Source organism: Toxorhynchites rutilus, chromosome 2, assembly GCF_029784135.1.
Source record: "Toxorhynchites rutilus septentrionalis strain SRP chromosome 2, ASM2978413v1, whole genome shotgun sequence".
Lineage (NCBI taxonomy): Eukaryota > Metazoa > Arthropoda > Insecta > Diptera > Culicidae > Toxorhynchites > Toxorhynchites rutilus.
Window position 1 is genome coordinate 203,087,587 of NC_073745.1, and position 17,986 is coordinate 203,105,572.

The 17,986-nt window shown below is 34.9% G+C and overlaps 1 protein-coding gene across 7 annotated transcripts in view; it reads left to right on the forward strand.

Annotated features, from left to right (window-relative positions):
* LOC129771424 (FH1/FH2 domain-containing protein 1) overlaps nucleotides 1–12,073 on the forward strand; it is a 268,143-nt gene extending 256,070 nt beyond the window's left edge. For all 7 annotated transcript variants that reach the window (XR_008742368.1, XR_008742369.1, XM_055775046.1 and 4 more), the window contains one exon: nucleotides 11,424–12,073. Coding sequence is in view for 5 of the 7 variants with exons in the window: in XM_055775046.1 (XP_055631021.1) it covers nucleotides 11,424–11,497 (74 nt within the window). In the remaining 2 variants the exon portion in view is untranslated. The remainder of the gene's footprint in view (nucleotides 1–11,423) is intronic.
* Nucleotides 12,074–17,986: the final 5,913 nt, after the last annotated feature.

A 17,986-nucleotide genomic window follows, 5' to 3' on the forward strand; every position in this document is an offset into this window, starting at 1 on the left:
AGTTTCTCGTGAACTTTTATGTAAATATCGATTCATACATGCCCTTACAGGAATTCATTCCTGGCCTTCCAGCCCTTCGGTACATTCAAAAGCTATTTTAGCGATTGATGGACTCATTCTCGTTATTAATTGGCTGTAGACATATACGATTCAATATCTTCATTTTTCTAAAAAAAATCCCACTTCAAAGCGTGTGTGAAAGAAAGAATCACGCATTTTTTTAATTCGATAAGTACTTTCCCCATATTACCCTGTTCATACAACTAAAGTATGGGAGACATGATTGTGTTTTCCCAAACAGAATAATCAGTGCTTACAGAACTGATGGAATATTATTAATTAATAATTTTAATTTATGTTTATCGAGACTTTTCTCTGGTGGGTCGAATAACTCAATTAAGCAGAAGTAAAAACGTTGACTAAAATCAACAGTTTATAGAAGCATTTATCCTTACAAAATGATAACGATACAAACTAATCCAAATATGCATAATATTATTGATTACTTAGGGGTTTATCAAGATATACTGTTTCAACGCAAGAATTAGATTGTACAACTTTCTTTTAGGTACATAGTTTCCCTTCACATACATTTTATCGTACTTATTCTCAAAATATTCTAGTTGATTTAAAAATTGATTCTCCTTCCAACAGTTGATGTGAATTCATTTGGAAAAAGCTTTTTTTTGTTCTACTTTTTAAAATTTGGTTGTTTTGAGTGGAAAAAAATTAATTGGTCCTATTCAATTTCTCGCTGTTGTCCTAAATTGTTACAATGAAATTAAGTTTTGCAGTCGTCAAAAAAAAAAAATGTTTTTTTTTTTGGTTTACAGTAGTCTAACATTTATAATAAAATTTCTTTTTATGTATCCATGTTTTTTCCCCTCAATTTCACCCAACGATTTGCAAAGTTTTGTTTATCGTGTTTCCACATATGGTTAGTTCTAACATTTTTTTCCGCTCTCTCACTTAATCAATCTTTCATTATAAAATATGTGCTTACCTTCGTTGATATTGTTCATAAATGCAAAAAGGAATTCCAGAAACGGAGTTCACTTCTATAACATCCCTCAAGATGTCTGATGCCACATTCGATTCCACGTAAATGAACCTCTCGGAGCCACAGTCCAGCAAAAACATCGATCGTGAATCAAACTTCTCAGCAGACAACGATGGCTCAACCAAATGAACTTCTCCAACCGACTCCGTGCGGGAATCATTTTTCTTCAACATGTTTTCCACTTTGCTGTATATGCTCGACAGCATATCCTTATTGTTCGATCGATCCGAAACAAGCGATTCATTACCGGAATTTTCTTCTTTGGAGATCACTACTACAGGGGGATGGTTTTACTTGGCTCAACTGTACTAATAATTTCCCAGATTTTTTTTCACTACGATATGTTCATTTTCGAACGTCACTTCTTGTACCGCATTATGCTGATTCATATTTTTTCGATTTTCTTCTTTTTTCACTACAATCTCTGACCACGCACATTTTCTCAACTAGGGATTCTGTTCGATTCCCAGATTATCTTCAAGGAAATCAATACTTTGTAAACACCACGATGGGTGGGCTGCTTGTCCCCACTAAACGAATGTCCACCTTGATTCCACATATTTGAATTACTTAGAAAACAAAATGTGAATATATTTTTTTTAGAATGAATTCGAAGAAAATAAACAATAACCGTCTTTTATGAGCAAAACTGTACAAAGAAGTGACTTATTTTTAAAAATATTGAGGAAAAATATGGTGCGGCTAAACGAATGTCTACCACTGTATTCAAATGATGAAATTCTCAATATCCCATATTTCTCAAATTGAGAAAGAATATATATGATGGTACACATTTGTACTCAGTAATACTCATAAATTGTATGCACTAAATTTCCGATGTTGTAATGAGGAAGGTATTTCCAGCAAGTAGAAATTCTATCTCTCAGTAGGTGATTTTTGCGACCATGGGGATTAATGAAAAATATTGTGATGGGATGATACGGATCGATATGTAGAATAGTTTCGCTAACATTGATTAAGTATAACTTTCGTCGATATAGTAGTACATTTCAGGAAATAACATTATATTTGTGGACTACTGGGCTAAATAAAAAAAAATATATTTTTATTATATAATTCCGGCCTTTAATAATCAATAATCAACTATAATGTTTTTTGCTTCGAAGGGCAAGGATCTGCGAGATTCGGGGTGACAGCATAGCTTTCTGTCCCAAGCCCGTCATACAGTATTTTGTACATTAAATGTTTACCAAATATTTGATTGTATAGTGTATCACAGCATCGTCGTCCTCACCAAGGTAACCATCCAGATCATTATCATAGTAAGTTCAAAATTTTATGCCAATACCCAACTGTTTGTTATGGATGGATGCAGCGTGGTGGGTATTGTACCAGTCCACCATGCAGTCACGTGATCTCCAACAAATCATGATCGATTACTAGACTCTGTGACTGCAATATCAGTCAGCCCTTGAAAGAGCTCCGAAATATCATCAAACTATACCAACTAATGTGTACTTAATTTCTAGTTTTTCGCAATAATTTGAATGATACCCACAGGGAATCATTAAGTAGGTGATTATAGATAACCGATTTTTATTAATGATCGTCGACGAAAATATTTTCTTAAAATCGAATGACCGATTTAAATCGATGATTGATATCTCGTTACGAGCCATACCTTTCTGCTTTCATTGTTATCTCTGTATAGTCGAATTGTTACAATATGGTTCTTCCATACTTTCTATGATTTTTCATTGCAACATCGATTTTCTACTAAATGGTAAAGATAGAGATGGTGCACCCGTGGCCGAGTGGTTAGCGTCTCACATTATCATGCCGGGTGTTCGGGTTCGATTCCCGTTCTGGCCGGGGGATTTTTTCGTCAAAGAAATTTCCATCCACTTGCACTGTGATCACGCGTATTCTAGAGCTTGCCCCTCGGAATACATTCACGGCGTGTTATTTGGCTTAGAAAATCTCAACTAAGTATTAATAAATGACGCTAGTTAATGCATACGTTGAGACGACAAAAGTTCCACAGGGAACGTTAACGCCATTCAAGAAGAGATGAGACAACCGTTCAGAATTGTAATTTAGCTATTCGAATGGAACCTGAATTGACAGTTCTAAACCATGTTGAGTTGGATTATGAAGCTGCTGATGATGGTGACGATGAAACTAGCGTAGCAAAGTGTCAAATCGCTTTTTTGTGATTCTTGAAGCACTGTAAGTTCTTGCTAAATTAACACAAAGATATAAATATCTATATTATTTCCAAGCTACCAGTTATAAAATATTTTAATCACATCTTATATGGGTCCCGGGATCTTTAATGAAAACAATCGTTGTTTGGGCAAAGCTGTGTTTATTGCTCAAACATAGTTGCCTTCGAGGACAATATACTTGGTATAGTGGGTTTCCAACATTTCGATTCTCTTTCTGTAGTACAAAACGTCTAAGTCTTCGAAATATGCCTCAGTGCCACTCTGCAGACTGCCAATTGAACTCAGGAGTGTGGTAATGGATCCACATTCCATCCATTGTCACAAAACGTCGAAAGAAGTGTACTCGATTACGTTTCAACAACACCAATCCGGCTGTTACATCATCAACGCGCTGCAGTTTTTGGTCGACGGTCAGCAAACGCGGCACCCTTCGCGCGAAAAGCTTTCTTCATGTCCAAAATCTCGTGCAAAATGTATCCCACTCGTTCTTTTGAAATGCTTACGGCCTCAGCTAACTCGCGTAGCTTCATTCTACGATTGTTCAAACTTGTTTTACAATATCTGGATTCGTATCCTCTTTGGGCCTTCCAGAGCGAGGTGCATCTGCGGTGTTTGAACGGCCCATTTTAAATTCACTAAACCACCGATAAACTGTTGTTCTTGAAGGAGCAGAAGTGGAATAATATTTCGTCAACTACTACATTGATTGTTCTGGAGTTTTTCATATCACAAAAAAATGTTCGATCAAAATACGATATTCCTCTTTTTCCATCTTCTATACGAACGCTCAGGTAGTGACACTTAAACAACTGTAGTTCGTGAACAAATAAACGAAATGATTTAAAACTTCACATATACGCTAGTGATAGATGAATCTCTTGAAATGAATCTTGTTCATTTTTAGCGGCGCCATCTGTTGGAAAATAACGGGACTTTCAAGCACACGAAGTACTATGCAACATCTTCCGCAGATCGACAAAAGAAAATTCGAACCGAATCTGTTATGTGGTGGTGACGGCGGCGACGTCGACCGATGCAGAACAAATTTCAAAATTTTATTTCAGTTTCCAATCGAGGAACACAGGTGCCACCGCAGTAGAATACATTCTTCATCCGACTTGAACCGTAGTGACGTTTAGGGGGTATTCTAGTGTAGAGACACGAATTTCGGACGTTTTTTCGAGTTCCGTAAAAATAAAACAAGGAATATGTTTACTTTCCATTATTTCATTATTTGTTCATCTATCTTTTAACAATAAAACTAAAATTCAACGGAGAAAAAAAATTCATAACTAGAATAGTTCATGAAGTGAAAGGGTTAAAAAAAAGTTGTGCCATGGCGTACACGATCTCTTCTGGTTATCTGAACCAGAAAAATCGAACAGATTCTGAATCAGTAAAGATGCCGCTATCGCATGAACCTCGGACAAGTTAAAAATATCGTTTTTTGGCAAAATGGCAGCCGCTTAAAAAACAAAATGCGGTTTAACCCTTTTGTTACGAGCGTCGTCTATAGACGACATCCATGCGACGAGCTGTGTGTACGAGCGTCGTCTTTAGACGACATGAAATTCATACTGCTCTTGGATCAAACCAGCGCGATGTGCATACTTTTCGGCGCAGTGCTCCGTAAAGGGGTAGCACTTCGGCGGAGCACACTGCCGTAATGAAAGGGTTAAACAGTTTTTTCTTACGTTTCCGGATTTTTTAAAAATAGTGAAATTTAAAAACTATCAGTTTTTAGTGGTTCATGCGATGGAGAGAGGCCTGCAGATTGTATCCATATAAATTCGATATTATTGGAATAGATACCGCATCATAGAATGGCTCTAACTCGGTAAATATCAGGATTTTCGATAAGTCAGTTCTAGAGTATATTCTTGAATGCCAAAACCACAGAAATATGAAGGAAAAAAATTTGGATTTTTTTTTTCAAATTTCTAGACTAGAATATTGCCTTATACCCGGAAACTGAGTGGTTGGTCGGAAAGGGTCACCAATGTGTTCTAAAACACTCATTGACATTGACACAAGCTTTCTCCAGGAAAAAAAATAAACAACATGATTTATAACACTAAACCTACCGATATTTCATGTAAACCTATTACTACCACTGCGGGTCAAGTGACCCTTTGTGAACAGTTAGTGAACAATGACTCGATTTATATAATTTTGTTCAGAAACGTGGTATACCATTTTTCTCCTGTATATTTCGACATTTTGGGATAACAATTATTAGCAAAATAATGAAATTACAATTTTTACACGTAAAATAGCACTGTAACTCAGCCATTCCATGCCAAACCGATATAGTGGTTCTCAGATTTTCGTGAAAAGTGGTAGATTTGCTCTTTATCACAAGCAATAGGACCGGTATTTTTTTATTTTTTCGTTAGGGTGACCATTTCCGTTTTCGGGTGATCCGAAAAATCACTTTTATCCCTTCTTTCCTAAAATGGCTTTTTTCAAAAATTCATAGCTTTTGAACTACTCGACCAATTCTAGTATTCTAGTTATAGTATATATCAAATTAAAGCCAATCACCTCTTCTTTTTAGTAAAAATACTTCAGTTGCAAAAAATTTAAATTTTGTTTCCGTTATTATTGATTGTAATTGTTTTTTATTGTTTTCATGGTCTCGGGACCATGGGCGCTATATTGATTTATATTTTTTTCTAGAAAGCTGAGGATTTTTAACATAAAATATCTCGAAATCAGATATGTGTTATTTTTCTTTTTTTAATTTATGGTTTTTCACAGTTAACCGATAGTTCGAAATATCATTTTTCTCTCCTTTTCCAATTTTCGAAAATTCATCACTTTTGAACTACTAGACCCATTTAGATTATCGATATATCAAATTAAAACCAATGAGCTAGATTTCTCAGGAAAAATATTACATTTGCGAAAAAAAATGAATTTTGTTTTCGTGATTGTTGATTGTATCTGTTTTATATAGTTTACATGGTTTCGGGATCAAGCACGCTATATTTTTTTTTAAATTTCCTTGAAAAATGAGGATTTTTTACATAACATATTGAAAAATCAGAAATGTGTTCTTTTTCGTTTTTAAGTTATGATTTTTCAAAGTTAACAAATTTTTAGGCTTCGTTCAATATTTTATGCGACTATGCTGGACTATACTGGATCAAAAGCAAAAATGTGTGATGCAATGATTTTGTATCACAACCACACATACAAATCTTTCTGATATAATATAAATGTTTTCAAGGGTCAAATGACCCGTTGTGGTAGTTAGGGCAGATTACATATTTTCATCAGTAAAAAAAAAAAACAAGCGAGGAGTAAGCACTGAAAAATACATTAGATGTATGTTTTAAGAAAAGTATTGAAGGCAAATGAGGTTGTGAAAATGTAATTTTCAAGAAAATTTTGACAAAAAGTTTAAAATGGGTCATTTGATCCCTCGTGGTAGGTTTAGTGTTAATTCCAAATTGACTGTCAGCTTCAACACAAGGTGTTGGCTGATCGCTGCCCAGTGTAAAACTTAAAATTGAGAGAGAGAGAGAGAGAGAGAAAGAGAGTTGAATCATAGAGGTTTTTTAAGCAACTAGCCTTTAAAAAGTCCAATTTAAAAAAAAAAACTTAACGACGACCTGCTGTCTGAAATAGCCGTTCTTAAAGCTGAGAGTTGAGGTTAAGTTTTTTTTTCGAACGCTCTATATAGTTTAGGGTGGCAGCGTAAATGGTCATGTCAAATTTCAAAAACCGACCATGTACAATTTGTTTATTGGCCCTAAAAATGACCTGTGCAAAGTTTCAGTTCGATCGGACATGATTTAGGGGTGCCTCAAACCGCTTAAAGTTTTGATTTTTCGATCCTTGAAAATCTTCCAAGGGGGGAGTAAAGGAAATTTGGAAAATCTAAATTTTGTTTTCGATGCCAAATGTCTCAAAAATGCATAAAACGTCGAAATCTGGTGTTATCTCGAAAAAAAACTTTTGGCCGAAAATCGACTTTTTAGGACTTAGTCTAAGTAGCCATAAAAAACAAAACTTTGAGTGCTTTGAGGCACCTCTGAATCATGTTCGATTGAACTGAAACTTTGCACAGGACATTTTTTGGACCTATAAACAAAATGTATATGGTCGGTTCTTCAAATACGATAATTATTTTGTTTTCATACCTTCATTGCTTCTCAGGCTAAGTCATAAAAAGTCAATTTTTGGCCAAACAATTTTTTTCGAGATGACACCAGATCGATTTTTAGAGATGACGTTTCATGCATTTTTAGGTCATGTGGCATCGAACATTAAATTTCGATTTTCCAAATTTCCTAACTATCCTAAGATGAATATGACATTGCCGAGTTCTGATCAGCACAACAATTTATATCTCTCACTCAATGCAACTGTCGAAGAAGAAACCTTAGCAAGCTAACGCCCGAATTAAATTCTAAAATGTAACTTTTTGGATTGTGGGAGTATGTGAACGGCGAATGAAATCGGAAAAAACTTACCTATTTTATTCGTTACATTGTTTGATTGCCTTACTATATCGATTATGTATGTCTTAAGCAAAATGCTGAGGGTATTTTCTCCTAACTTGTTATTTGAATCAAAATCCATCCATTAATTGAAAAGATATTAACGATCGAAATCAATACACTTTTTACATACGAAACATTGAAATGGGCCCCCATGAAAAGTTTGACGTAGTTCTACACCAAAAATAACAAAAAAGTTTCTGTAGTGCATTTTTTTGAAAAATTAATTGTAAAGCCCCGGCAAATATTGCTATGTTATACTTTACGATATGTTCTTCTTCCCCGATTACCTTTTTTGTTATTGAAGCTTTTAGCTACCAAATCACCTAAATTCAAAAATATTTTTGACCTTTTGTGGTCGTATTGAATTTGGACATGGGTCATGGGACTGGTCGAAATTATTTTTGTATTGGGTTGGGGAAAAAGAAATGTCGTATATTGTCAATATATGGCAACACTTAAACATATCTTGTGTTGTACTTATCGCATCGGGTCATACTATACGGCTATTTAAAGACGACAATCTGTGCTACAAGTGTCGTTTTGACAGTGTTGTGATTGTCCTTCTCAGTCTCTAGTTATAGCGCGTCAAAGATGGAGTCCACCAAGCAAGAAATTCGTCATATTTTACGTTTTTACTACCTGCGAGGTAAAACTGCAACGAAGGCGGCCGAAAAAATTCGTGTAGTTTATGAACCCGATACTGTAACGATTCGCACAGCACAGCGTTGGTTTGATCGATTTCGTTCTGGTGTAGTGGCTGTCGAAGATACAACCCGTACTGGTAGGCCAATCGTCGTGGAAATCGATGAAATCGTTGAAATCATCCAAGTAGACCGGCTTGTGAGCAATCGTTCGATTGGCCAGGAACTGAGTATAGACCATACAACCGTTTGGAACAATTTGCAGAAGATTGGATTCCAAAAAAAAGCAGGATGTATGAATGCAGTTTTTTGCATTTTTAATATTTTTTTAAATAATTAAACGTTTCACAAAAATAAGTTTTTCGATATATTTGCTGAAAAAAAGATAACGAAAAGTTGATCATTTTTGTGGGGTTGATTTTACCGACCAAAAATGATCAACTTTTCGTTACCTTTTTTTCAGCAAATATATCGAAAAACTTATTTTTGTGAAACGTTTAATTATTTAAAAAAATATTAAAAATGCAAAAAACTGCATTCATACATCCTGCTTTTTTTTGGAATCCAATCTTCCAAATGAAAAAAAAATAATAAAATACGAGTCTAATATTTTGCAATAAAAAACAAAACTACCACTTTTCACGAAAATCACTCTATCGGTTTGGCATGGAATAGGTGCATATTAGGGTGCCAATGAATGTATGGGAAAAAATCGACCCTAAAATTTCAAAAAGTTACCCTATACAAAATGCTCACACCTCGAAAAAACACCCTATGCAAAATATCAGCTCAATGGGACTTAAGGGAGAGTGGCGTAAAGCGGTCAAAGTTTTGAGTTTTCTGAAAATCGAAAAATCCCCCAAGGGGGGGGGACGTTCTTGGTGAAGGAAATCGGGGAAAAAAAATGTAAATCAAAAAATCGACACTCTGGGATGAGATGAGACGAAACGTATGGTTTTGAGTACCAATAAAAAAAAGTTATCTCGATTATTCATTCGAAACTTGCTGTGAAATGTTGATTTGCACGATAATATACCATATTCAAAATATTAACTTCATTTATTAGTGTCACATACGTTAAAATTTGAGTTTTTTTTTTTTTTTTTTTTGATAAACAAAAGATCACCGAAAATCGGGGTTTTCCAAAAAAATTGTTGATTGGTTGATGATTTTGTTTTTTAATTGTTGATTATGTCTTAGAATTGCATTACTCGTCGATATTTACTGTTATCTCAAAAAAAATTTAACATATATTTCGCTTAACATATGTCGAAACCAGAGAGGCGTTTTTTCGTTTTTGAGTTATGATTTTCCAAAGTAAACCGATGGTTCCAAAAATCATTTTTCACTTTCTTTTTAAAAATGCTTTTTTTTTAATATTAATTTCGAACTACTGGACCGATTTAGATGATCGATATATAAAATTTATGCCAATATGCTAGTTATTTTTGCAAAAATGACACATTTGCAAATAATTGCATTCTAGTCGCATTCTAGCTCTCAAGAAAAAATATGAAAAAATACAGCATCCCCAGCCCCGAAACCATGTAAACTATAAAAAACTAATACAATCAATAATTACGAAATCAATATACATTTTTTTTCGCAAGTCTAATATTTTTTTAAAAAGACTATTTAGTTGACTTTAATTATATGTGTCGATCATCCGAATCGGTCCAGTAGATCAAAAGTTATGAATTTTTGTGTTGGAAAGAAGAGGAAAAAAATGACTTTTAGAACCATCGGCTGATTTTGAAAAATCATAACTCAAAAACGAAAAAAAATGTCTCTCTGGTCTCGACATATGTTATGTGAAAAATCCTCAGCTTTCCATAAAAAAAAATATTGCGCCTTCGGTCCCGAGACTATGAAAACAATAAAAAACATATACAATCAATAATAACGAGAGCAGAATTTGGATTTTCTGCAGGTATAGTGTTTTTTCAAAAAAGACCATTCACTTTAATTTGATATGTCGATCATCCGAATCGGTCTAGTAGTTCAAATGTTATGAATTTTTGAAAAAGTTATTTTTGGAAAAAAGAGCAAAAAGTTGATTTTTCGGACAACCCTAAAATGGAAATGGTCATCCTACTGAAAAAATAAAAAAACCGGTTTAATGTTTTGCGATAAAGAACAAAACTACCACTTTTCACGAAAATCTGAGAATGGTTTGGCATGAAATGGCTGTGTACTTCTGCAGTTTTACAGTAAATACTGTATAGCATTGTGAAAAAAATCTTAGAACAACAAAAATATCTATCTGCTTGTAGTCGTAGTATCGGAATATCTGTGAGATTATACAACTATATTAATCAATGTAAAATTGATTGCATGTAAACATATATTTTCCATGCTTTAATTCACATTTATAGCATTCAGCATGATATTCCCCTTTATTATTCAATATCGTCGATTAACGCTCGCTTTCGCCAGTCATTCCGATTACAAAAAAAAAATCCTTTACCAATCATCTGTGTTCATCCTTCATTACCGAACTAACAAGAATCCGTCACTCCTCATAACAGGCATGAAATTGAATTGAATACTTCCGTGTGAATGTGCCTTTCATGTAGAACTAAATTACGGGGCAGGTTCCTTCCTCCGGACTGGCGCTCCCCGACCCCCCGAGGCACCGGAAGGGATTTGTGTCCAACGGTTGGAAGACAGCGCCATTCGTGCATAGCAAAGACAGTGAGACATAGAAAGAGAGGGGCTGTGAAGCGAGAATGACTCTGCAATTTCCAACTTTTCCGCACAGAGCAGCCATTCCAGACAGCGTTGTTTTCAAGTTATCCCATTTCCCTCCAAACCCATCTATCTATCAGCATGTGTCGTACTCTTCTACCATTTGTACACTTTGGGGATTATCCTTTTTCTCCTAAGTGAGCTTGTGCATGTGTTTTTCTGCCATGAATGCAAAAACGAAGAAGAAAAAAAAGTGCTGAAAGAAAATTCAATTCTCACTCAACCATTTCATCTTATCGTTTTCTTGTCTTTCCCGCTCATCTCTCAATAACAGTAAGACGAACGCTGAAGAACGGATTATCGGAGGAGGAAAAGCAACATGTGGCCTCATTGATAAAAGGATATTAAAACGCTCTGGAGACGAAATTTCAACCCGCGAGTGGAACATATTCTGCATCGGATGCGAATCGGAAGCCGAAGGAAACATGTTTTGGAAGAGGTTACAACACTTATGAAATGTGATAGAATCTAACAAAAAATAAAAAAGGATTATAATAAGTCGGAAGCAGAGTGAAAAAGTTTTGGAAAGATTTTAAATTGACACAGAATAAACGATTTTAGCGAAAGGACTAGTCTTTACTGATTGAACTTGCGGCTATGAAGGTCGCTGAAATGAACGATTTAAGAAGAGGGAGAAAATAAATCCAAACAGCTGCTAGCGATACTCGAAAAAATGCGAAAGTTAGACTTACTTTAAAAAACATTTAGCTAGGATTTTATGGTTATTCATCGTCGATAGAAATGATTTTATCAACGTCGAAAGCATTGAAAACAAGATTTTCCAAAAAAAACAAACGTAAAAACATAAACAGTAATTCAACACATTTCAATTGTAAGCTAATAATTGAAACTTGATTTACAATATAAATTATTGATTTATATCAAAGAAAATCATTAATAAACAAGGCATTTTGAATGAAATAATATTGTGGACTGATTTTTCTTCATTTTTTGATGACAAACATACGATCAAATCTTTCTATGTGAATAGAAGCAGTCGAACCGAGGCATTTAATGGCCGTCACGGCACTACTGTTCGATGATGTCGAGCGAACATCGCGCGAGCTGACATCAGTTTAAACGCCCTCAGCGAGGCGTGAAATGTCATTCCTCTATTATTCACAGCCCATGGATTCAGTGAAAGAATGTCTTCTCATTCTCAATGATTCGTTTCGGTGCCGAGTATGGAAAGAAATGGGTCGAATCTTTTCCAGTGCTGGGGATGAACGGTTGGAGCGTATTCCGTTCTGATGATGTTCAAATAAGGCTGAAAATCGGAAAGTAAACAATAGAAGCTTCTCGCTCGTTTGTAAAGCAGTGGTATGAATCCAGTTCAAACGCCACGATCAGTGATTACAATCGGTTGTGGAGTTGCATTGCAGCCACGTGTATTCAAAACTGAGGTAACTGAAGGTATCATAACTTTCTATCTCGTTGCGCTTACTGCAGGTTATGGTTCGAGGAATCAACAAAAAGCATTGACACAATTTTGTGTATTGGAGCGGTTTTTGCTGAACGGAATTATATGATTTGAAAACAGATTTAACTCTTGCGTAAGCAAGCTAAACTGTTGACAAAACATATGTTTGAACTTGACATACGTAATTGCAGATACAAGTTTCACAACTATTCATAACGATTACATTTTTTTTGTCGGTGGACGGGTCGAACTCATGCACGTTGTGAATTAATTTTTTTTAATAATAGAAAACATTTTGTGTGTCGATTCGCACGTCATCACAAAAATGACGAGATGAAATAGAGTTATTCAACCGGCTCAAGAATAAATGATTCATCTGTCACTCAATGTAGAGTGAAGTTTGTTTTAGTTTGTTTGTTATTTTCGGTAGGGTAAATGATTTCGGGTGCGTTCACGCAACTAGTAAATGTATATCGATTTTTCTTCAAATCACATGTAATTAAGGCAAGTTTGGGTTTGTTAAAAAGCCCCAAGTCACCAGTAGCTAATTATAGAATAAAGCGTTCAAATTATTCATTTTGTTTGTTTTTAAACGATTTTCTTCAAAGAAGAATTATGATCATGGTTTGTCCGATTTAAACAATCAGCATTTTGGAACGAACATCGAATTCTCAAGATTGCATTTTTCATTGTTTTGAGTTTACTGTCATCATATTGATCCATTCATAATTTAGGCTTTCTTCAAAATATTGTCTATTCTTGGGGGTTGTGTAACATTTACCCAAACACCATTCATCCAAAACACGTTTACCCGAAACACCCTTACCCGAATGTAACAAATACCCAATGCAACATTTACTCGAAGCAGGTAATTTTAACATGAAAAGTATAAAGCATGAATGATTTGAAAATATAGAAAGAATTGATGAGAAAAAAATGGTAACGTTTTGTCTCATATTCCGAACAGTCTCAAATTCCGAACACTTCATTTTTAAATGTAAATTTACTAAACTTTTATGTTGTAAATAATTGGATAATGAAAACACAGACATTCTTTGAGGTATAGGCTTCATTTTGACATCATTTACAGGTATCGATACAGCCTTTAATTTATAATATTAGACATTTGCAAAAAAGTGACGTTCAAAGCCAATAACAAAATGTTTGCGTTAGCAAATTTCGTAAAAAACAAGCATCGTTCATTTTTCAGTTTTTGTAGTTGTTTCAACTAATCTGTTTGCTGTTTTCATGTTAAGTGCTAGAGAATTTAAGAACCTGCAATAACTGGTTGAAAAAAAATGATATTTTATGCAGAAATTTTCATTAAAATTAATATTGAAGTAGTGTTAAAACTGAAAAATTAACGATGCTTGTATTTTACAGAATATGCTAAGACAAACGTTCTATCATTGGTTTAGACTGTCACTTTTTTGCAAATACTTAATATTATAAATTAAAGGCTGTATTGATACATGTATATCAGGGTTTTGATTGTTCAATTATTTATAACATTAGAGTTCAGTAAATTTACATTTTTAGTTTTTTCAACTATTTTATTTTTTGTTCTCATGTTAAGTGCTAGAAATGGTAAGAATCTACAAAAAATGAATGAAATAAAATGATATGTTATGCAGAAATCTTCATTAAAATGAGTGTTCGGAATATGAATCAAGTTTCTATGCGTGATTCAAATTGCTAACACTTCATTTTTAAATGTGAATTTACCGAATTTTAATGTTATAAATAATTAAAATTCTTAACCCTGTCATTCTTTGGGTTACAGTCTTCATTTTAAAATCATTTACAGGTATCGATACCGATATAGCGCCATTGGTCCCGAAACCATGTAAACTATAAGAAACAAAAGCAGAAACCATTTTTTTGCGAGCATAGCATTTTTCTAAAAAAGACTGACTAATTGACTTTAATTTGATGAATAGATCAGATGAATCGGCTTAGTGGTTTAAAAGTTATGATTTTTTTTAAATTGCATTTTTGTTGTTTGGAATTTGAGACAAAAGTGATTAAACATATTTTCAGTTTTCCACCATGAATATGTATTTGTAAATCAATTTTATTATAGTCAAATGAAAAAGAGGGCTCTATTGTATCCAAAAATCAAATTAATTTCGCGAAAAAGTATCATTTTGAGTAAAGAGACACTGTTTAATGGCCATCAAAGCTTAAGTGTTCGGAATATGAGACAAAACGTTACTTATGTCAGCGCAATTTTTTTATGAATTTATTTTTTCGTAATGAAATTCATTCTGAGGTAAATGTAATGGGGGCGAAGTCCCCATCTAACTAGGATAAGCCCCAAACCACCAAGGTGACGCAATCCGAGTCGGCCCTGTCGGAAGCAGCGGCCTATCGCAATCAAACCGGTGTCAGTATTAAGTAATGTATGTATAAAAAGGTTGGCGGACGATTTTTCCTGAAATTTTCTTCAAACTTGTAGTACAGGGTGGCGCATAAGTCACGCAACGCTCTCTGAAGGAAAAAAAAATAACGATCGCGCTGCAATTATCGAGCGTGTTGGTTCCTAAGCGGTTCAGTTGTCGACCTGGTATCGTTTTTTATTCGAGCATAAAGATTTTGTATCGTGAGACATTTTTTTATATGATTTTTTTTGTGCAAATCGGTTGGGTGACTTATGCGCCCCCCTGTATATAAGTACGAATATTCGCATTCTGTCTGGATTCTATAGCATTTCTATATTTTAGCATTTTCTTGTACAACCCCGCACCACTATACAAATGCTTGCCAAGCAAAGGAAGTGTCGGTAAAAGCGAAAAGAAGGTCTTCGCATAATTTCGGGATGCTGAAGACGAATCTGGCATCAGTTTTTTATTTGATGCGCGCATAAGGCACATGATTGATTTTATTGACGTAGAACTTCTTCTTCTTCTTCAATGGCACTAACGTTCCTAGAGGAACTTCGCCGTCTCAACGTAGTATTACTTGCGTCATTTTTATTAGTACTTAGTTGAGATTTCTATGCCAAGTAACACGCCTTGAATGCATTCTGAGTGGCAAGCTCTAGAATACGCGTGATCACAGTGCAAGTCGGAGGAAATTTCTTTGACGAAAAATTCCCCCGACCAGAACGGGAATCGAACCCGAACACCCGGCATGTTAGTTGTGACACTAACCACTCGGCCAAGGGAGCCCAACGTAGAACTACGTCTTTCATTAAGGGTGCGATTCACATACCAAACGAATCGGAAATTCCCTAATATTTGCTTGATATGCTATACATTACAATTCTATAGTCTTTATATGGTTTAAATTGATGAAAATTGGAAGCATTCCCATTTCCTCATACATTTGTTCTGTCCATTTGTGTGCTTTCCCGAACTGAGCTGTCAATAACGAGCAACTTATCGACGAGCAACGAAGGGGAAATCGTAAGATGTAAATCCGTGAACAAAGTAAATGAAGAATATCGAAGGGGAATATTTGCCTAGAGTATAAACAGTGGATCTCGCTGAGGCAAACTTTCATTCTTCGTGAGGAAATCGACTGAACAAAATCGTTGCTTCCTCCTTGTTTTGCGTCATCACATGTCTTCGTTCGGATTGAGCTGTAGACGCGGCCAAATTACTCACTCGCTGATGTCTCTGGCATTGCAATCATTGCATCAAACTGACACCATTGCATTAAACTTCTCAGTTACACATCAAGCTAGGCTATCGTCAGCTCACCAAGAAAATAAATGTTCTGGAATTTTGTCAGTGATTTGGTTTCGCATCATGGTAGGAAGAATCTCTCCAAAAATGATGTGCATTGGCCCTGTAACTATGCAACAATCGCCTATTTTGTTTATGCTATGATTGACGATAAATAGAAATATAAACAAGAAGGGGAGGTAGCGGGAGGGAAATATTTACGCTAGAATATTGGTAATGAATCTCTGCTGAGGCAAATATTCAGCCTTTTTTCAAGCAGTTAACATTGTTTGTTTCCTGTCATCAATGTATTGAACTGACGCTATGGTGAAGCAGGTGTTAAGATTGTGCACCAAAAAATTATTTGGGAATACCAAGTTATTCAATAGATTAAATTAAGTTATTAATTTATTTTGGCTCGCGTGCCAGTGGCAGAACTGCTTTCAACTAGGATTGCATTTGCGCTAATCTTGATCATAATGAAGCGGTGCTACTTTTTTCGAGGTTGTTGAGGTTCACAGAAATGAGTTTATTTCGATTATTTAGTCACCAAGAAAGTAAATGTCGTTCTGAAATTTCGTATGTGATTTGGTTTCCCTTGCCAGTAGCAAAACTTTCTCCACTAAGGATGACAGCTGCTGGATGATCTCGAGCATGTATTGTTCTGCGAGCACAAGAATGAATAATCAAACAATTATCGTCAAATAATTCTACAATAAAAACAACATTTCAGGGCGACCTAACTGGTAGAATGGTTATTTCAAAATTTTCGTAGCATTAAAAAATAATGTCCGCAGTTATAAACAAGCGACTTGAATTAAACTACAGCGTAGTTCTACGTCAACAATGCGGTCGTGTCTTGAACACAACATCCTATAATTTTTTTTTTGTTTTACGGCACCTTCCCACCGGGATATTTTTCACATACTTCTTTATATAATTGTATGATCTTCGATCACAAGTAACCCTGGGCGTCCTCCTTAATGAAAAAATGTCACGTAGTTTATGGATGATTAGGAGGTCAAGCAAATTTGGCTACACATAAAAAAATTTCTTTAGATTACAAATTAGAACAATCATCAACATCTTCTATTTATATTTAATTATTTTATTACTCTTCTCTCGAGCCTCTTCGGTCATTTCATCTATAGGTAATATTGCGGTTTGAATAGTAAAATGCAGCCATGAAGTAAAATTATGTGCATAGTAGTAGTCATATAGCATCAAGAGTACAGATCAAAGTAATATTTTGCTGTGTCGATACAGTAATGGTTTTTTTTTTCCTTGATTCTGTTCAGAGCATAAAATTTCTATAATAATATTTCCAAGCAGTTTTATCAACTCTAAATCCACGCCAGTTATTTGAGAAACTTGTTTCGGGTTCGCAAAAAATCTACGAGCGGTATTGCCATTATTGCTGTTGACAAAACCTTCAGGCTTTGGTGTGTCAATGATGAGACCTTTTCTAGTTTTGAAGCCTAAATGTGAAAATTTCTTTGATTGGTATTGCTGGACTGAAATACCGATTTGTTTTCACCTGATTTGTGGCATGTCATGTGTTCCGTACCCAGATTTTCGCCACCGCTTAAATTCAAGCCGATATGAAATATGAATCATGCATTCAAAGCTACGCATTCAGCAATGTTAAAGTCTGATATTGTAACTTCACAAGCATAGCAGCGTTGCACAGAAGTTGTATTTGTTAAGGAATTGACGCATATTCCATCAATCATTGTGAGGAATAATGAG